Consider the following 22,310-nt stretch of genomic DNA (forward strand, 5'->3'; position numbering starts at 1 on the left):
TAAACTGCCTTTTACAAAAAAAAAAAGCAAACTTGTTATTAGATGCACCGTACTTCAGCAAGTTATACAGGACGATAAATTAAGATTACAAAACGCATGAACTCCAATACTCCATTGGTCGCTCGCCCCTGAACGGCAGCGTAGCGATGTGAAGCACTTGCACATGTGCAGCGAGAAAGCTCGCATAGCCATGCCTTGTCCTCACACACGCACCACCGATGTAGCACCTGCACTCGCAACAGCGCACGTGCTACAGACCCTGCACCGATGGACGTCATACCGTCGTTGTCGACTCGTAGCTCGATTTCGCCATATCACCCACCACGGCATTCTAGCACTTCCTGTTCAGCCGCCAAGGGGAAATCATCAAAGTCTGATCGTCATACTCTCTTTTCGTAATTTTTGTTAATAGCCTCAAAAATATATATCTCAAATTATTTGTTTATTACGATAATTAAGGATATTTTATGGGCTATTTTCTTGTTATGTCTTTAAATACATGCATGCATTTACTTAAACGTTGTTGAGTTACTTGCTCTCATACTTACATTGGTAAGGGTAACATCATCATCTCAGTGTATTTTCACTCGTTTTTAGTATTCTTTGGTTTGTACGTAATGATAGGTATAAATAAATATTGCGAAACAGAGGGTGTAACATATTATAAGCTAGCTAGTTGGGCGCTAAATTTACAATATTATGTCCCAGTTTCCAAGATTGCCATGTCAGATAGATACAGGGAAGAAACAACGCTAATTTCAAACGTGCATGCAGTAATAGTTTAACATCCGTTTTTCAACAGTTTTTTTATTTATCGAATCATGCTAATATCGTCAACGATCCATCAGTGCTAAAAATACAGAAAAATCAAAATAAAATTTAATCTCAATACTTCAATTTTCATCCATTAATGATAGGCAAATCATCAAAATATTATAAGTAATTTTGATAAAATTCAAAAGCAAGTTACAACACATAGCACATAAAAGCAGATCTGGGCTCTCCATTTTTATTGGACTGTGCAATCACTGTAGCATCTCTGCATTGACTCCTTCAATGCATAGGATCCCATTCCGTGTACCCAAGTAAGCACTGAAATGTAGAACTATTGTGGATTCTTAATTCTGAGTGGATAGAACGAAGCACTGCATGTGCAGAGATCATGCTCTTGAAGCATTGGGAATCCCAGCTGAAATCTGTCTGCATGTCCTTCTTTGGGCCAACATAGAAAGGCATCCTGGGCTAGAAGCCCAAAATCACCGTGTTGGTCCAGGCCAGGCCGACAGGGACCTGCTCGTCGGACGTCGGCCCAAGCAAACGTAAAGCCATTCACATAAGAAATAGGAAAAAAAAAAAGATACGAAAATTACAGAGCGAACTTTCAGTACATCTGCCCGGCGACGAGCACGACAATATAGGCAAACACAACGCGTCATCACTAGTGCGACTTGTGCGGCTCACTGGCTCAAATGGTGTAGTCCGACCACTGCTGTATGAAGGAGGTGTGGTCCATGGACTCTCCCGGCATCACGTCCTCGCCCTTCTTCCCGCCGATCAGCCTCGCGGGGTTCCCCACCGCGGTGCTTCTCGGCGGCACGTCGATGAGCACCAGCGACCCGGCGCCGACCTTGGCGCCGGCGCCGATCCGCACGTTGCCGAGGATGGTCGCGCCGGCGCCGATGAGCACGCCGTCGCCGATCTTGGGGTGCCTGTCGCCCACCGCCTTGCCGGTCCCGCCCAGCGTCACGTGGTGGAGGATGGAGACGTTGTCCCCGACGACGGCGGTCTCGCCGATGACGACGCCCGTGGCGTGGTCCAGGAGGACGCCCTTGCCGATGGCGGCGGCCGGGTGGATGTCGACGGCGAAGACCTCCGCGACGCGGGACTGGAGCGCGAGCGCCAGGGCGCGTCGGCTCTGCGCCCAGAGCACGTGCGCGACTCGGTGCGCCTGCACGGCGAGGAAGCCCTTGTAGTTGAGGAGGCAGTGCGCGAACCCGGCGCAGGCGGGGTCCCGGGACCGCACGGCGATGAGGTCGGCGACGGTGGCGGCGCGGAGGGACGGGTGCGCGGCGAGTGAGGCAACGAAGAGGTCGTAGAGGAGCGTGGAGAGGAGGGTGGAAGAGCAGAGCTTGTTGGCGAGGTGGAAGGAGAGGGAGCGGTCGAGGGAGGGGTGGGAGAGCACGGTGGCGTAGAGGAAGGATGCGAGCGCCGGCTCGGCGTCAGCGTCGCGGCGCGCCTCGGCCTTGATCTGGGACCAGACCCAGGACTCGTCGCTGTCCGACTCCGGGGGCGGGTAGGACGGCACGACGGCCGCGTGGAGCGCCGGCGGGCCGCTGTGGCGCAGGCGCTGGGGCTGGGCTGGCTCGGTGCGGAGCGGCTGGCCGGCCGTCATCGTCGTTGTCGTCGGTGTCTGTGTGGCCCGTGGAGGGTGCGGGCGGTGTGGCTCGGCGCAGGCAAACGTCGTGGAGCTGGATTTATAGCTTAGAAACGGTCCAAGCGCAGCCACGTCGACCGGCCAATCACCTATCTGGTCGGGGCCCCGCAGCCCGTAGAGCACGAGCCCGAGTTGCCGACAGCAAGAGGTGCGCACAGGCCGGGGCCCGGCTTGACCACCAGGTGTGGTGGGGCGGGCGCACGAACAAACACGAGCAGAATCAAGCCGCATGGACCAAACGGAGTCGACTTTGGGATGTATTGGGCATCACCTCCTCTCGCGCGTCTCTTCTCTAGCGTAAAGCAGTGGTCCAAGTGCGACTCATTCGCTCGCAGTACACACTTACTTGCGATTGGTTATGCTTGAACATGACCTCGTGACTGCATCCACGGTTCACGCCTAGGAGTTTTTTTTTTCAATTCTTACAGTCTATTTATTTAAATATTTAATTAAAAATATAAAAATAAAAAACTCCACCCTTAAGAGGAACAGATTATCTGAATGGCTTTACGTTTGCGTGGGCCGACGTCCGACGAGCAGGTCCCTGTCGGCTTGGCCTGGACCAACAGGGTGGTTCTGGGCTTCTAGCCCAGGAGGACATGCCGAAGATTTCAGCTGGGATTCCCAATGCTTCACGAGCATGCCTTTTTTTAAGCCTCAACTTTGAATTACAAATTGTAGTATTTGAATTTACATATATATCCACACCTTATGTATGTATTTATTCACACACCTATATACATGAGCTATAACTTACAAACTATATTTACAACTACGCGTCTATCTTAAAGAGATGATTCGGACGCCAATACCTAACACGTGTAAGAGGCAATAATTTTATTCTAAAAGTACACCCCGACGAGACATGAGAGTTGAGCGCTAGAACGCTAGTGGGTAGGGATTGAAAATACTGAAACCTCATTGGCACATTTGTAGATAGACCATGAATATCGGGGTATTTTGATTTTTTTTCACTCTACCATCCGGTAGAGTGATAAATTTACCACTGAGTCACTATCATAGACTCAGAATGATTTATTTGTTATCCTCAACAAAGAATTGCTATTTTGATAGAGTGATAAAAAATTAAATATTTCCTTTCAAAATGGGCATATTTTCAAGCTATCCAAGTAAACAAATGCATCAAATGCTCTCCGTTCAGATATCCATTCAAACATGTTGTCACTTGTCAGCCCTTACGGCCGGATAGCATCGCATTGTTTGTTTTTGTTCTTTTCAGACAGGAGTAATTCTGTACGCACCTTATAATAGTCTTTATCTGTACACAGTGCATAGCCGTACTCTCGTAGCACATGGTTTTAGATATTCTTGTGGGGAGACTGCAACGGCATCTCCGCGCGTTCACACAGAACTACTCGCGCTGATGCATACTAGTGTAAATTTTGGAATAAATCTTTGGGTTCTCGAGGTACACGCACTCATGCGGTACGCCTCGTCTCGTAAACATTGCCTACTTGACGCAGCACGGCAACCTCCAGGTCTGATCCTTTGGCTGAGAGACGAAGGGGAACATGGCTTTGACTTCCGTTTAAAAACGATTTTTGGAGGTGCCGTTGCTTTGTTTCCTGCATCTCTCAGAGTAGTTGCCGGATGGCAGCGTCGGGAGGAGAATTTAACTAGAGGAAATGGCAGGGGAGTTGAGGGGACAAGACAAGCTACACTCGCATCACTCTCAGCTTCAGTACGTGGATAGGCTGAACCGTTTGATTGCTTAATCTTTTACTAGTGTTGGTCGAGGATGACAATTGACAGGAATGTCTGAAAACAACAGATGTGTAATTATCGATGGGTCGGCACTTTCTTTCATTCTCCTCACAAGAAAAATAACATATCACTAAATTTGTCATGTTGCTTGTGTATATTTCAGTGCTTCTTTATTCTCTTCTTCCCCTATTTATTCTCTTGTTCCCCTAAATGATTGTAAATTTTTAACCCTTTCTACAAATAGATTCTTACGAAAATAATTTCTAAAATTAGATCATTTTACACGGCATCGTAACATTTGAAACCGTAGTTGAATAGGACAACGCCATAACAATTAGTACCGTAGTAGCTGTCGCGTACTCTCTCTGATTGCAAATGTAGGTTGTTTTAGACTCGTGCACAAGGATTAAGAAGGTAGATCAAATGATCTTGTTGCTCTTTATTTATTCTGCATTAGAAAAGATAACTCATTCATTTGTGAGAGTGATAATATTTATTAAACAAGGGTAAAACGAAAATAAAAAAGAAAAAATACATAGAAGTTCGAGAATGAGTTATATTTAGAGAATAGTTGAGATGCTAAAACGATATATATTTACAAACAGGGGAGTATATAAAACGTGATATTTAATAACGACACTAATACTCATGGTGCCGTAAGAAAAATCTATTTCTTAACATTACTTCTGCATATGTCCATGCGTAGAAAAAGTCTTTGAAATCAGCCAAAATCTGAAAATTCCACCTCCTTCAGCTTAGCCGTAGCATGCTGCTTCGGTGAGAGCCTTGCTTGACTCGCTTTAGTTTAGGTGATTGCGTAGGCTGGAGCTGGATGACAACATGCATGATTCTGCGTGACTGGTGCCAGAACTATTGTATCCCAAGACTAGATTGCTAGCTAGAACGCAGCTTTCGTCAGCGCTGTGCGTGCGTCCGTCCACCGCTGAACTGAAAGCAGTGCTGCTTTCGTCACGGCTTTGCTTGCATTTGCACCCTTCCGTTACTCAACTGAACTCCTTGGCCCCACTAGAGCGCTAAACTCGACCGATGTTGCAAGGAACCAGTTTCTAATCTAGAAAGAATCCTGCAGATTAGCTTGACAACAGAGTTCACCGCTTGTTGTGCATTTTCTATGTTTTCAGAGCTCTTTCTGTAAAATGGGGATCTACTGTGTTAAAATTTCAATATAATTCCTACCCCTTCGCTCAAAAAAAAAAAAAAAAATCTCAGCAGCTGCATGTTCGCACTTCGCATTCTCAGATACGATGTATGCATAAAGCCGTAAACGCGGACAAGGGGTGTAATCGGCGTGGCCGCATAGGTGCACCCAACAATTTGGCCCATCACAGGCCCAGAAACCTCGTGGTTATCACCCCTAGCCCGAGTTCCCAGAGTCCCGGATACAAGATGGGCCTCAGGTCTCGCCCGTGCCAACATGCGCGGCGTGCCGCAGCCCGCGGGCCTCGTGGTTCTCGGAGGGGCGCGAAACTGCGCGCTCTACTGCTGCAGCAGGCCGAGCCCCCAGCACGAGCAGACCTTGCCTGCCGCGCGCGAGTGGAGTCTGGAATTTTTTTATCTATGTATTTTTTCAATATTTGTAAAATTACACGATCATTTCAACCGGTTGTAAGAATAGCCTATTGTCGTCCGCTTATTGGGTGAAAACTTATGATCCTGCTGATCAAAAAATTAAAAAATACAAAAATACAATCAGTGGGTGTCAATGGGCGCAAGACGTGACCCAATCATATTTTTCGTATTTTTTAATCTTCTGATTGGTGGGATCTACAAAGTCTCGCCTGTTCATCGAGTAAGATCTTAATTTCGTGTAATGAATGAGCAATCGTAACTTATTCTTATAATTTATTGAAATAATTATGTAATTTTGTAAATATTGAAGAAATAAAGTATATAAATAAAAAAATGTAGAGTCTGGGGCTCTCGCCGTCTAGCGTGCTTCGCCGGCCCGCGCCGATGCGTGAAGCGAAATTGCAAAGCATAACCAGCAATCGGACGGCCATCGTTCCCTCAAGAAAGAAAAAAGCAATGGGACGGCGAACCGGAAAATTGATGGTGCTCGAATCGTCGCAAACCTCATTTACCATACGTCTGTCTAACCTACGGTGCTCCCAATTCAACACCAATCCATTCCAGCTGCCTAAACGTGCCACCGAAACATTAGTTTGCTCCTAGACATTATCCTCGTCATGACATCATTCTGTTTCTGACGGAGACGTGTCCAAATTCCAAATTCCAAATTCCAGTCAACATGGAAACAAAAGGTAGCTCAATGCTTCACGTTAAACAACTACGCCACCCCACACGCCTTCCCTCTCCCCTTCCTTCCGTTCATCCATTGCAACCTTGCTGTCTTGTATTCTCGTGCCTATGGCAATGGATATCCTTGTCTCTGCCGTTGTAAGCGACCTGATCAGCCGGTCTGCATCATTTCTGATCAAGAAATGCTCTCAGCAGCCGGACGCGGACAAGAACTTGCAGAGGCTGAGCCGGCTGCTGCTTCGAGCCCACGCCATCGTCGAGGAGGCCGAGGGGCGGCGCATCACGAACCAAGCGATGCTCTGGCAGCTGAAGATGCTCACGGAAGGGTTCTACAGAGGGCACTTCATGCTTGACATCTTCAAATTCCGAGCTCTTCCAGGCGGCAGCACAGAGGACGAGGAGGAAGCGAGCCACTCATCTGCGATGTCCAAAATCCATCCGGCCAAACGTGTGCGCTCTTCCAGTACCAACACGAAGATGATGCTATCTGGTGGTAACAGCGCAACGGAGCTGCACGAGATGGCTGATTTCCTTGAGACCATCATCGCCGACATGAAGGAATTCGTCGTGTTTCTGGGGTCTTATCCTCGGATGAACAGGCAACCTTACTGCACTTACTTGTTCCTGGACAACTGCATGTTTGGTCGTCAGATGGAGCGTGAACGGGTCCTGAGTTTCTTGCTGCATCCAGAGGCGGCACCTGGCTCTGAGAATTTGGCTGTGCTTCCGATCGTCGGCCCGCAAAGAGTGGGGAAGAGCACTCTTGTTGAGCATGTCTGCAGGGACGAGATGGTGCGCGATCACTTCTCGATGATCCTGTTCTTTCGTGAGAACAGCTTGAATGATGCAGGAGTGACCGATCTGAGAGAAAGCGGTTTAGTCAAGCATCAGAATAGTCATGCCTCACAGAAAAGGTTGCTGATTGTTATCGAGCTAGCCGGGGACATAGACGAGGAGACATGGAAAAGGGTGATTTACTCGACGAGCCGCAAGGCGAGAGGGAGTAAAATCATAATCACCAGCAGGTCAAAGAAGATCACGAAGTTCGGAACAGTGGAGACGCTCTGGCTGGACCTTCTGCCGCCGGAAGTCTACTGGCATTTCTTCAAGACACTAGCATTCGGAACCGCAAACCCCGATGAGCAGCCGAAGCTCGCCTCCATGACCATGGAGATCGCCACGGAGCAGCGGCAGTGCTTCGTGAGCGGGTACATCGTCGCCAGGCTGCTGCGGGACAACCTCGACGCACGGTTCTGGCGCGCGGTGCTGCGGTGCGTGAGGGCGTACAAGCGGAAGCACCTCCTCCTGTTCGACGAGCACCCGAACGTTCGGATGCGCAGAGACGAGCCGGTGTACTACTGGAGGCTGGGGGGTAGCGGCAGGTACTTCTTGATCTGCGACTACTACCAGACGGACTCCTGCCGGGAGGATGTTGCCGAGGTCACCGTGCAAGACGTCCTTCTCGGACGTGACGCGCCGCGTGGGAGGTTTGAGGCGCTGGGGTGGACGTCGCGGCTGCCACCGTACTACAACTACATGATAAGCTGTGTGTCGCAAGAGTCGGGATCTGGGGTGGGCAGAATGAAGCGGAAGGCACTTGATCTGAGTGGAGTGTGAGGCCATCTCCAACGGAGATGCATTTTTGCCTGTTAGGTCGTATGTTTATGTGATCCTGCAAAAAACTTTAAGAGAATCGGCGTTTTTGTTTTTCCCCGTGCTACAGGGAAGCGGGAGGAGGCATTGATCGACAAATTTGTTGATGGATACAGGAGTCGTATCACTATTTCTTGAGTATAACTATGGATCCGAGAAGAGATGTAAAGTAATAGAAGGTAGAAAATAATGTAGCTGTTGAAGATGAAAAAAATAAAAGATATTATAATAGTGTTAGAGTATGCTGTAATAGTGTTATAAGGGATAGATTTTTAGAGTATCTGTTAGAGATGGCTTGAATAAGATGTATGTCGTGTGTACTACTACTATACGTCGTGTTCAGCCAGTATGCAGTTAGGTTTGTAACTTGATATACACTGATCTATGTAGGCAAGAACTGGTTGCTGGTTTGCTACAAAAGGTTTTGGTGGTGGAATTTTGTTTAATTTGTTTCCTGTACTTCTCTCACAGTCCCACTTAGACAATAGTCTCTTGTTTTCGCTTGTAGTACCTTCAAACTCTTGTCAACTTGTGAATTGTCCTGTTCACCTTTACAATTTGAACCGGTATAGTTCAAAACTGCTAATTATTAGGTTGTTATTCATACGATTTTCTTTAGTTTTTGAGAAACACTTTGTGTATTCTTTTGGTTCAGCTCTCATCTTTTTAGATCAAAGAAGTACAACTTACCACTTCTATACCAGCATAACAGCAGAACTTCAAGGATACATGTAGTCATTACACTACCATCATCTAGAGAGACCGAAACAAACCGGCTTCAGAAAAAAAACAAAGCAGAAAAAGGAAAAAGTGCTTCTATTTCCCAACTCTAATCCAACGTACACGCCGTAAAACTCTTGCTTGCTGTAATTTCCATTCTCCATAGTCTTCCAATACAGACTAAATGGATCTTGATGAACGCCCAAAAGTTCAATGTCCACCCGCACTGGGAAGAGAGGAACATGGTACTATATCAAAGCCAACCAGCTGAAGACACGTCTCCATCAGCCGACCGAAACAAAATCTAAGAACCACATTGCCTCCGCATAGACTCTGCCGTTAAGACAGTTCACAAGAATCCAACGTTGAACTCCTTCAGCCATACTGCAACGAAGAGATCGAGATCCGTGAATCTACAACAACGCATCTAAAGAGGGGAACACCATTAGAAATGCCATCGTTGCTTTATCCTCAAATCAAGAGTTTTCACCCCGAATACACATGACAGCGAATGGAGTACGAGACCACGACACCTTGATGATGCTACGAGGGGAACTATATTGTTGGTGGACAAAAAGGTCTTCCACGAACAGAGTGCGATTAGAGTCGACCCACTAGAGTGGCTCAAGCTTAGAAAAGAAGTTGACATGAAGAGAATGCTTAGAGCAATGAAACCCCCCACACCGTGGGGCCACGACCAATATTTATATTGCCATCTATAGTGTAATTGTACAAGCAAACCCCTACAGGGTTGGTAGAGATACAAGTTTTTACTGTACAACCGGGACCTAGGGTCAACCTGGTAAAACATTGTCCCGACCTAGGTCAAACCTTCAACTACCCTGATGACATCACCTAACCATGGCAGCAAGTGGCCACAGTGCATGGCTAGTTGTCCAATACTGCTACGGTCCAGCCCCATCTGAAGGATCAGCCTCCAGCTACCCTGGCATTAAATACCGATCACTTCGTGGCAGGTAGTTGGTGGTTGGTAGGGCCTGCCTCCCACTGATCCTACGGAGGGCCCGTCACTCCCAAAGCCTCCAGGGGTGAGCGGCCTCCGGAGGCTCGAGTCTTTGTGGTGACTCGGAGCTCGGGGTCTTCGGAGGGGCTCTGGAGGCCAAAACGGTCTGGTGGCTAGGTCGGCAACGGTCTCTTAGACTCTTGCTTTTGGGAGGGGGGGGGGGCTTTAGGCTCAGAGCATGGAGGTCTTTGGATTTAGGCTGACGGAGCCAAGGGTGTCGGGGCCCCTTGATGGTGACCCCCAACAACAGCTCCTCGTGAGGGAGGCCTAACAGAGCAACTAGCCCCACGGTCTTCGGAGCAGGGTCTCCGGCGATCCTTGGCACCGTTGCCGGGGGGTCCACAGTCCTATGGTTTTTTGGAGTCGTTTCAAATGCCAGTCTAATGGTGGAGCTGAATGCCTAACATTAACTGCGAGAGAGGGCTTTAAATGCAACATGTGGTTATTAGTGCATTCATGTCATGCTAGACAGTAGTGGGACACGTGGCATCTTGGCATTGAAGGGTCGTGGAGAACAATTCCGCTTCTCCATGATCGTGTGAGAAGGGACAGGGTGTGCACATGAGCCCCGAGGAGGCAATAACTCCTTTTCTGGCTTATAAAGTGGGGTTCCCAGCCGAGTGGTGGCCTTATCTGGTATCCTTGCTCTTTTTCGTCTTTGCTCTTGCACTCACATCCGTTGGCCCTAATACTCCTAGCTTTCATCATCGATGAGCGCTCCTCACCACCTCCTAGGAACTCCCATGGCTTGCTCTGGTACATGCAGCACAACCAATTCCCCGGTGGGGAGCCGCGCTACATCCAGCGACCCCGTTGTTGCATCGGCAACCTCGGTTGTCGCCTATCCTACGGAATCGGCTTCTGCTGCCACTAGCATGGGTACATCGGCGACGGATTGAGTCTTCGTGGTGAGTCAGAGGTTGAGCAGCCTCCAGAGGTCTGCCTCATCTGGAGGCTTAGGTATTCGTGGCAACTCAGAGCTCGGGGTCTCTAGAGGGGATCCGGTGGCCATAATGGTTTGGTGGCCAAGTCGTCAACAATCTACTAGACTCTTGCTTTCGGGGGGGGGGGGGGGGGGCTTCGAGCTCAGAGCCTGGAGGTCTTCAGATTTAGTCTAGCGAAGTCAAGGACATCGGAGGCCCTTGATGGTGATCTCCAACAAATGCCAACAATTGCCATTATCGCTTGATCAAATTGAAAAATCAGATAGCACACCACACCTCAACTACACATGACAAGCCATCCAATCCACAACATTGTTACCTCTAGTGCTATCACCGTTGACTATGTTGACAACCACCAACCCCCACCTCCCCACCGATGACAACATATGCAACACCTCAGATGCGCAGACTTGATCGAGAAAGAGGAGGGAAGGAAGGCAGAGTAAGGCTATAGGGCCCCCAATCGCCGCTGTCACTACCGATGAATGGAGGCACGATGCATGTTGTTCTTGCAAAAAGGTGAAGTTTGGCCAACAGAAGAGATGACACTGCACTACTGAATTCTGGTAGCCCTCAGCTAACCATCGACTTGAGAGGCCACGGGAGGGGTTGGGACGTGTTCCATCCTGTCTCCTCCCTCTCCAGCAGCCGCAACATATCATATCTACAATGAGAGAAGAGAAAGGATGATGGCGCAACACGAAGGCACCGCCTGGGCAGTGCAGCATGAAAACACATGGCACAAGAGCACCAGATCATGGGAGGTAATGAGGAGGAAGGGGGCGCAAGCAGTCGCCACTGCACGCCGTTGGCTGATCTGGATCAACTCTCAAGGGGTTGATTTTGGTGGAGTTTGGATCACCTCCTGGGAGACGACGCAGGAGCCTCGCGTGTTGTTGCTGTTGCAACATAGATAGATCAAGGATATATCATCTGCTACACAACATCAAGGTTACAATTGGCCTATTTGGAAGAGGTGCTCTAGGGATTGTTAAGATCTATTTCAAATATGAACGAAATCCTAAGAATTTGGATAAAAACCCTTTTCCAAACATGTCTTAAATCTTCTCTTTAAGGGGGAACATGTCCTTAAATCTTGTAACTTATACTTGGGTGGGCCAACCATTGAACCAAAGAAAGTGAACCAGACGACAAGGTGTTCGGTCCATTATCTCACAGAAAATACTAAGTTTTTTTAAATATATTTTTTGATTAAAAATTTAAATAAATAGACTCATCGCGGCAACATTTACAAAAATAGGCGCTTGCCGCCCTCTAAAAGGGTTGGAGCCCTTTCAGAGGGCGGTAAGGAGTGCCACGGTGGCAGGGCCACCCCTTACCGCCCTCTGGAAGGGCGGGTGGGGCTAACCGCCCTCTCGGAAGGTGGGTGGGGCGTAACCACCCTCTGTGAGAGCGGGTAGGTGCCAACCGCCTTCCCACCGGGCGGGTAGGACTAGCTTTGGTTTTTTTTTAATTGTACATTTGTATTGCTCAATATTTGAAATTGATATGTTGCAAAATTTGGAATTAAAATGGTAAAAAAGTGGCCAATACTGCATAATGGAGAAGTGATATTTTGGAAAATATGGATCACTGTACATATGTTAATATTTTGGACTAGTTTACATATTGTTGGGAGGATACAAAATTAATTTTTGTGAATAAATTATAGATGTGAAGCACTCATAGCATATTACGCGGCAATGAGGTTACAAATAGCGACATACACAAGATGATACATACGGTGGAAAATATTACATAGGACTGTAACCACGAAGACATGACGACAAAAAAGGTGGCATGCACGGTTCGCATAAAGACCTATTTAATAGTGCGCCGCTCCTAACCATAACATGCCTTAGGGAGTGAAAATATGCCGGGTTACATTAGATGCTCTCTACTGAGTGCACCTAGGATATTTGCCCTTTCGTAAGGCATCGAGACCTGCCGCCTTAGCACGACGGGCCCTCTCCCGCTTCCTTGCCCTCTCAGCTTCGCGGGCCTGAGCCGTGGTATGGTCCTACGTTGCCTTCCTCATGCGCTCTTCTTCCTGCTGCTTTAGGCGTAATTCTTCTTGTTGTTGCTCGTACTCCCGGCGTGCGTAAGCTTTCCTCCTCCACTGCTTGGTCATGTCGACCCACTATTTCTGGTCTTCATTTTGCTCAATGTCGAGTCATTCAATAAAGTCACAGATAGGTGGAGGAGACTGGACAAATAAAACAAGATGAGAGATTAGTAAAACAGTGCGTGAAATCGGGAAATATGTGGCTGATCTTTGTCGCTATACCGGTGGGTACTCATACGGTCCATGTTGAGACTTGTCATATTGGTAGTTGGCACACATGAAGAAGTGTAGGCCATAGGTGTAGGAGATATCCTGGGACTCGCGAAGCCTACAACGGTCACCATAGAAGCACATCAGTGGTTCAACCCCTTGGGGGATAAAAATCCCCCGATGTTTCTTGGGTGGGCTTGGTGGAGCTGAGGAAGACATTGTAGTTGAGAGAACTGAGAAATGAGTGGTGTATCAATGCATGAAGGTGGGGTTATTTATGGTTGCGGAGGGCAGAGCATTGGATTCCCTCTTGAAGAATGAAGTGGGTGTATGGGCTTGACGGGGGGCAGGAGTATTGGATTCTCTCTTGAAGAATGGAAAAGTTATGGCATTGATGCTGGGCAGAGATTCCATGTGTCAAGATACATGTGTTGTCATTTAATTTTGGTAAAAGCTCTCCCGTGTTGTCACTTCTTGTCTACAGCTTGCGCAAGGACAAAGGTGTTGTCATTTAATGGTTAAAGTTGAGTGGTGCGGTCCATTCATGTGTGCAGATTACGCTAGGACAAAGGTGATGTCATTTAGTGGTCAAAGTTGAGTCGTGTGGTCACTTAGTGACTAAAGCTAGACTCCCGACAGAGTTTTCGAGTGGTCACTTCGTGTATAAGTAGCTTTGTAAGAATATTTTTCTAGTCTGTCATGAATAGTTCATACAAAATTGAGGACGATAGAAAGTAGCGTATGGTCATGTTGGATTAAGAAATGCAACTAGCGTATGGTCACATTGGAATAAAAATGCAGTTACAACATGGTAAGTAGACCATAGAGAGTAGACGCGTCTGAATATGTAAGAATAGCTCGCGAGCGAAGATGCATATGTAAGTTACAAAAGTAAATGTACAATCCTACTGTTGTTTCCCCTGCTGACGTCAATCATTCCCACCATCATGGTCCCGGTGCTGCTACCGCTAGTTGGCCCTCACGTGACCCCTAGAGTAGGTCAGGGCATCGGGTGCACCAACCTGCCTAGTAGGCCTAGTAGGGATCAAAGGTGTCGAGGCCTCCTCCTGGGTATGTTGTGTCTGAAGTGGAGTACTGGGTGGCTGGGACTGCAAGAAGACGTCGTAGTCTGGTGTGCCCCCGAATAAGTCCCTCACGAGGTCGAACGGGGGGTCTGGCCTAGGCTCATCCTTGTGGCTCATGTATGAAGACTACGAAGGTTCCACCGACGTCCATGTGTACTAGCTGGAGGGGCCTACGAACAGATGAATTTATTAGATATGGAAAATGTGCAGATGAAAGTATTTGTATAAATGCACTATTGTACCTTATGGTATGCAGGTGTAGCAGTAGATGGCCAGACGTGCGTGCGGTAGTAGGGGTGGAACGGTGGTGGTGGGATCGGTTGAGGTGCAGCTGAAGACGGCCCGACCTCATCTCTGTAGTAACCTATGAATAATATTAGATATACTATTGAATATATTGAATACGGCAATGCAGTGTCGCCCAGTACCTGAGTGGCCTACGAGTGGTGAGGGTGTTGGCACTGGGCTCGGTCTAGGTGGCAGCGTCGAGATGTGTGTAGTTGCACCTAATATTTGTTTCAAATTAATGCATTAGTAACAAACAAATATCTTTAAATACCATGCGTATGAAATATCTGTACCTATTGGGTCCGACCCTGTGGGTCGTGGTCCAGGTGACCGTGTGGGTGTCGACCCTGGTGGACGGCGTTGCATATCAGACCTCCTGGATGACTCTGCGTGGACCCCACTCGACTTGGGAGGAGCCCCTACGACGTCTGCGGTGGACCGGAAAGAGGTAAGCTTTATGGCCCGCGCGGTCTTTTCGAAAACGCGCTTGACGAACCCCGCTACATCCGCCGCACTGAGCTGCACCCCTTGCCTGAGGCAGTCCATGGTTCTAGCTGCGTCCCTATGGATATCATAAATGATATCAGCCTGTGGAAACAAACAAGAAATGAGAATTTCAGTTTATAGTCATTTTTATGCGATTATATGCTACTAAAATAAGATATAAATTACACATACCGCTAATGCAGCATCCTCGTCCCAATGGCCCGGGTAGGCCTCCGTAGTTGACGTGACGTGGGGCCGGACATCCTTTAGGGTGAAGGTGACCCGTGTACGTGTACGTGGCACGTATCACCGCAGGTACTCCTTGAATCTCCGCTCGTCGAAAGGACGTGCCTCCTCCACAACATCCTCAAGAGCTTGGGACCATGCTGAGACGTATGACGCCAAGCGATCTGCCCAGAGGTTGCCACCCGGTTGTCCCTTTCGTGTATACCTGCAGGTGAACCATGTTAAATAGACTGACAATGAGATGAATGTTATTAATTATTTACTTGATTATAGTTACCTGTGGACGTGGTCTGAACCGTATGAATGTTGCGATGGGGAAAACATGGTAGCCCCCGAATTGCCGCATGATGCAGTGGGGTGAGTACTCCTTGACGAAGATGTCGAAGAAGAGCAACGTCTTTGTAAGCCAGTACTCCTTGTCGCGGGTATACAATGGAGACAGACCTAAAGATGCACGGGCTTGGATGGATAAGTAGCTGTAGGGGGTACAGACCATGTTGTCTGGACGAAGCCGGTCGAACTGCGATTGAAAAAGCTCGTACGCGCTATGGGCCTGCTCATGCGCCCAATGCGGCTGTGTGAGAAACATAGCCAGAATCCAGAACAAAAACATGTGAGAAGTAAAGCATTCAAATATTACGTACGTACCCAGCGTCGACACCACAGCGAGGCTATGGTGGGCCCGTCCTCCTCAGGCCCACTGTACCATTCCTCAGGGTACGGGGATCAGTCCACAACTACCCGGTCTATCGCGAACCACTTATAAGACCACAGCTGCATCAGTAGTGAGCACCCAGCAAAAGTGGCTAGTGGTTCTTTCTTCGTGCACGTATCGCACAACGCCCGATACGTCACAACAAAGATAGAAGAGGCCCAACTCAACTGTGGGACCTCATCGGCCTTCGCATCCGCTACCACCTCGCGTACAGAACAAGGGTCCTCAACACTAGGTGGCCTTGGCCGCTGGTGAACATAACCCAGCCAAATAGCTAAAGCAGGTATGCCTCCAAATACCTCGATACCGAGTACAAGCTGGCCTCCGGGTGCATGTACGTAGGCTACAAGTAATGCAAGTGATGATAAAAAAATATCTGGAAAATTGTAAAGTAAATGAGAAGTTAAATTGGAAGGTACCTGAAAATGTAAGATCCACTTCTTCATGGGTCCTAGTAGATCAGATAAGAACTCAGGCATGTAAGGGGGTGCGTTGTCAGTCTGCTGAACAGGGGAGAAGCGCTGATGTATGATGTTCATCCAGTCAGCATCCATGTCGATGACTCCAACGGTAGCTCCGGTGCAAGGTAAGCCTAACAGGTAGGCTATATCCTGCAATGTCGGAGTCATCTTGCCGCAGGGGAGGTGGAAAGTATGGGTCTCAGGTCTCCATCGGTCAACCATGGCAGCTATCAGCGAGCGGTCAAAATAGAATCGTCTCGCAGCTGCCTCAGGGTTCTCCGTTGCTCGGACCTCCACCAAACGACAAAAGCGGTAGGAGTCCCGATGCTGCCAACCTGCACCATTGTGAATAGAAATAAACCAAGGGATGCAATACATAGATAAATCGGCACATACATATCTAAATAGCGACATACCGGTGCTTCCAACGATCGTCGATTGTAAGTAGCTCACAGGGCCACGTGGTCGGAATACCCCTAACTCCATCTGGTGCACGGCGGACAAGAAGCTGCGGTGCCTCTTGTCCACTACAGGGTCAAGAAGCTCGGGGGTCGTAGGGTGCATCATATCTGCATTAAAACCACATGTACATGAACATATTGCAACATGTAGACAAGAAGAATATATATTGAATCGAAATATACATTGCAACTACATGTACATGAATAATATGTATAGTCTGTTACATGAAAATATGTATATAGTTACGTGAATAGAACAACATATTACATACACGTACGAAAAGTTACATGAATATATAGCGACATGTAAGTACAAATGTAAGGTCCAAATGCAACATAGGGAACTAAGGCTATTACCGTACAAATATAATAGCAAGGTACACTAAATACATTTACATTAAACCGTGGCCATGCACCCACTTACACAACAGGTGCATTTTTCGGATAATACTTGTACGTGTGACCTGTTTCATTGCACTGGCTGCATCACTTCACCCTTGGACCCGCCTCGGATTCATCCATATCGTTGCAAATTCGGCGAGTTTGTCGATGTCCCGGTGCGTTCTTCATCCTTTCGAAATCTGCCACATAGATTCGTGAGAGATCTGGATTACTTGTAAATGTATCAACAATATTGTAGCCATACAACTCATGATTCCAGGTGTTCAGTATCTGATCCTTCATTAAGTACTTAGAAACATATTTCCTGGGAAGCATATTATGCTCCGCACATACAGCTATGACGTGTGTACACGGCCTGTGAAGTAATTGTGGCTTCTAGCACAAACAAATGCATGACCCACTCCTAAGCACACACTCTTACATATGAACCTCACGTCTTCCACTCCTATGACCCCTATCCCGGCACAGGACATTGAACCTGTGCTCCATAGTCTCCTCTTAATTAGCGTGGTGCATGTGTGCCTTCTTTGTGGACTTCTCTATGTACTCACATAGCATCCATCCATAAAGCATACGGTTATCTTCCATTGCCTTCGAAGCAACTGCGTACCGATCAATAAAATATCTGTAAGTCCCATGCATAATACCTTCTACAATTCCAACAAGTGGGAGGGACCTCATACCCCGCATGACCCAGTTATAGACCTCGGCAAGATTTGTTGTCATTATCTCATACCTTGCCCCACCACTATCATACAACAAATTCTATTTTTCATTTGGCTCATTACGTTTCCAGTGCAAAAAGTTCTTAATAGTTGACCTTGACCTTCTTACTATCTGAGGAGTATATGTTGGGAGAGGTCTAAGAGCTATCGGTTCATCACCTGTGGCTGCTACCTCAGCTGTCTGTTTCATGGTTAGTTCATCTAGTCTTGTCTATAGGGCATTGAACTTTCTTTGCTGGTTTTGATTGCACAATTTCTTGAAAAGCTTCATCAAGTCCTTGTTTTTGAACTGTCTGTAAAAGTTCGCACCCATATGGCACATGCACCACCTGCTCTTCAAATCGGGCCATTTTACTGTAACACACCATCGAACACTCCATATTGCATATCTAGCAAAGCCTGCAACAACCCCGCATGTCTATCATGAATCAAACAAACAATTGACCGGTCCAGAACGATAGCATGCTTCACCCGCTCAAGGAACCAATACCAGCTATCCCCATTCTCACTCTCCACAAAGGCAAATCCCAGTGGCAGGACTTAGTTGTTCCCATCGATCCCAATTGCAGAAAATATCTGTCTTTTATACTTTCCAATGAGGAACGTCCCATCCAGGCAAATGATGGGTCGACGGTGCCTAAATGATTTGATGGTTGCTGCGAATGCAAAGAAAGCACGCTGCAATACTCATTTCCCACTGTACTCCACATTAGTTGAGTAGTAATGCTTGACGTCATAGTAACTTTCAGGGTTTCTTGCACATATTGTGGCTAATTGACGCGATAGATTGTGATATGAATCTTCATATGTCCCGAATCTCATCTCAATAGCCTTCTATTTAGCCCTGCATGCTTTCGCGTAGTTTATTGTATACTGGAACATTTGCTCAATAGCACAGATTATTGATCGTGACTCATACTTCAGGTTATCTATAATCTCCCCATACATAACATTGGTAATAAAAACAGATGACAGGTTCCAGTTGGAGAACTCTGTTTCTTCAATGTGACAATTATGCTCCCTGACTATTGAGCACTGCCAGTAGTCAACCTACTTCCCCTGAATGCGTGCACCCGCCAAGGATATTCAGGCACCAAACACTTCACATCGTACTCCCTTTTACTCGACTTCACAACCTTGAATTGCCTCCGAAGAGACAGCGACCAGAATTTAACTGCATCAATAACAGACTCCTTAGTTTGGTACATAGCACCCTGAGACACCTCATTCTCATAATACTCCCACGGTGTCTGATCAGCCTCACTAACCACCAGCTTCGAAAATTCTTAATTCCCCCACTCTGCAGGAACATGAGCATTTCCCTCCTCATTGAATGAATCCTCATCGGCAACAGCTTTCTCCAGCTCTTGATCCTCCAACTCCATCTCTTCAGTTATGCTAGGGATATGCTCCCCCTTATCGGCTACACCCCTCGGTTGCATCTTAGGCATACCCCAACATCTTTCCTGGCCCCGACATTTACCGGGTCTGATTCATCTACCATTGTCTAATTTGTTTCTGCTACTGCTTCCACAGAGTTTGCCTCTGTTGGATCCTTCTGGTACGCCTCAGCTAACAAAAACAGAGGGAGCTTACGGTCACATAATATATCTACATACTGCCTCCAAGTAGATGTCGTATTGATCGGGATGAGCTCGCCAAAGTAGCTTAAGATCATGTTGCTACGAATCCAGTTGAACATGACGCATCGGCCACTTGCACACACCCACTATGGTCATCTCATTGGCTTTACTAAGACACTTGATGACATGCCGAAACCCAGAGAGATCTACACTGTTATGACTATAACTAATTTGATCTTCATCATAATATATATGAAAATATAATTTATTTGTCATCCCTGTAAACATCCGAAAATATATCCAATGTTAAGACTGACAAACTATATTTCTGATTATCGAAACTAAAAAAATTTCCGACACCAATTATCGCCTAACAATAGGGTCTTTGCCCCTAAGCAAACTAACATACAATTATTACTTACATCATTATTCTGTACAATATAGATATTCGAAACTACCATACTATAAATATTACTATACATCTAATGGCTATCCTACCATGTCGTAATTAATAAAGACAATATACTACAAAATACAGCATTAGGAAAACCCTAAATCCGAGGTCATACCGTTAAACTCTAGATCTAGTGGTACTTTACTTACTAATAAAAATATGAGTATAAAAAATTATCGGTAAATGCCCTTCAAAATCCGCTGATCGAAAACAGTAAGGCTTCGTCGTGCTGTCTCCCTCCTCTCCCTTTCTCTTTTTTCAGAATAAAATGAGAATTTTCTCTCAACTCATAGGTTTATATAGAGGAGGGAGGAGCGGAAGGGGGCCGGACTGGCTTCCTTACCGCCCCCTGAGAGGGTGGTAAGGGGCCTAACCGCCCTCTTAAAGAACGGTAATAGTGGTTGGCGCGGGGATTCCTCCCACCCGTCCTCTGATAGGGTGATTAGCCTCATCAGTTTTTTCAGAGGGTGGTAGACGCATTATTTTTACAAATATTGTCACGAGAAGCCTATTTATTTAAATTTTTAATAAAAAAACTCGAAAATACTCGCCCCATCAGCCCAAATAAGTCCAACCATGGGTCCAAATCCCTCGGTCTCTGTCTCGCTCTCCTCGCTCCGTCCAAGGCTCCCCTCCGTCCGCGATGCCTGGGAGCTTCACCGGCGTCGGCGGCCGCGTGGCGCGGGTGCTTGCGGCTGGGTGGTGGTCGCGGCGCCGGGTGCTTCCGCGGGCGGAGGCCCTCCAGCTCTGTCTCTCGGTCCGCGCGCTGGAGCTCGCCCGCGTGACCGGCGTAGCTGCCGCGGGGCTGCGCGCAGATCTCACGTGCTGCGCCGGTCCGCGCGTCCCCACCTGAGTACCTGAGCTCTACCTTCCACGCTGCCGATGGCGCCCGCTTTGTGGTGGCGGGGCTTCCCTGCCACGGGTCGCGCACCTTTCGACGGCGCATCCACTCCGTCGTTGTCCGGGCGACTGGTAAGCAAAGATCCCCTCCTCCACTACTCGTGTCCTAGCATCAGATTAGTCAGAGTCAGACTTGCAATTTAGTGCCCAGATGCTGCGACAAGCCTTCTATAGGGGAAAAAAATCTGTATATTAGATCCTGAACATGTTTTGTATGCTGGTGATCACCGATGTACGGTGTGGGAACGGACGATCATACCTCCAGAAACGTCAAAGAACGCATCACATTTGTCGCCGTTGAACTCTTCCTCGTCCTGCATGAACTTACCAGACAGACTTTAGATTATGGAGACATGTTCTCTGTTGACAATCGTAGAAATTGCACACGCAAACTGGCACAATCCTACATAGACCTCGTCCAAAATCCAATCAACAACTGGCAGCAAGAAGCACTGGTCTATTAACACAGGACAGCGACATCGTGGAAACATTTGCGTCTTCAGTAGGCTCGATTGACATATGCCTTTCTCTACCCTTCTTTTCGAAGTTCCAGTCAAACATGGGCAGAAGCAAAGACCAGTCCACATGAAGTTAATCACTTCTTGCTGGCGAGGACCAAGCTTTTTCCTTGGGTGGTTAGTGGAGGTGGATGTAGCCTCTATCATTAGGGATCTCAAATTCTAGGTTTGCTCTGTATGGCATAAAATACGCGTACTATAGTATAAATTTGAGTTCATCAATTTAGAGAGTTTTTTCACCCGTGACAATCTTTTTGAGTATGTTTCAAAGTTGGGAGTTTTTTCGATTAAGATCATGTAATAGTTTTAAATAGAATCTTGTGTCCATATCTCATCCATATAGTCACATGTTATCAGTTCTTTTCTCTGTTTCTCTCTATTTCCTTCTACTTAATTTTTTGAGTGCGTTGGGTGGAATAAAGGAGAAGATCATCCGATTCAAAAGAATTTGGTGAGACGTCTATTCACCTTCATCTAGTCGTCAATCTCGGTCCTATAATTAGTATCAAAATTGATTTGATCATTTGTTAACCTTAATTGGCTGTGTGATCAGTAGCCGATAATGGAGATAAGTGAAAAGATTCTACTATTTGACGATCGAGATTTTTCGTACTAGAAGGTGCGCATAAAGTCTTATCTCTTAAGTTAAGAAAGTGCAATTTAGGAAATAGTTGAATCCAACTATGAAATCCCTGCTGTTCGTATGACTTATGTTCAAATCGAACAGTATAAGGCTAACAATAATACTAGAAATATTTTGCTCACAAGCCTGAGTCAGAATGAGTTTATCAGGGTCTAGCACCTCTGTACTGTTTGGGAAATCTGGTTTACTCTGAGTGTCTTTAATGAAGGCAATAATCAGATTAAGGCTAGACGTCAAAACATATACAACCAAGAATATCAAATATTTGTGTAAGAACCCGGTGAATCT

General features: G+C 47.1%; 2 protein-coding genes across 2 annotated transcripts; one reads left to right on the forward strand and one right to left on the reverse strand.

Moving 5' to 3' along the window:
* Positions 1-931: 931 nt before the first annotated feature.
* LOC133908623 (probable serine acetyltransferase 1) lies at positions 932-2,678 on the reverse strand. Its single transcript, XM_062350732.1, has one exon. It carries the CDS (start codon positions 2,663-2,665, stop codon positions 1,466-1,468), a length of 1,200 nt encoding a protein of 399 aa, XP_062206716.1. The 5' UTR covers positions 2,666-2,678; the 3' UTR covers positions 932-1,465.
* A 3,815-nt stretch (positions 2,679-6,493) lies between these two features.
* On the forward strand, positions 6,494-8,340 carry LOC133910059 (putative disease resistance protein RGA3). Its single transcript, XM_062352581.1, has one exon. The coding sequence runs from the start codon at positions 6,548-6,550 to the stop codon at positions 8,054-8,056; it is 1,509 nt and encodes a 502-aa protein (XP_062208565.1). The 5' UTR covers positions 6,494-6,547; the 3' UTR covers positions 8,057-8,340.
* The last annotated feature ends 13,970 nt before the right edge of the window (positions 8,341-22,310 follow it).

Source organism: Phragmites australis, chromosome 2 (assembly GCF_958298935.1).
Source record: "Phragmites australis chromosome 2, lpPhrAust1.1, whole genome shotgun sequence".
NCBI classification, from domain to species: Eukaryota; Viridiplantae; Streptophyta; class Magnoliopsida; order Poales; family Poaceae; genus Phragmites; species Phragmites australis.

Coding starts and splice junctions, on each gene's coding strand:
- LOC133908623 (XM_062350732.1), bottom strand. CDS start 2,665: ATGCGGCTTGATTCTGCTCGTGTTTGTTCGTGCGCCCGCCCCACCACA.
- LOC133910059 (XM_062352581.1), top strand. CDS start 6,548: ATGGCAATGGATATCCTTGTCTCTGCCGTTGTAAGCGACCTGATCAGC.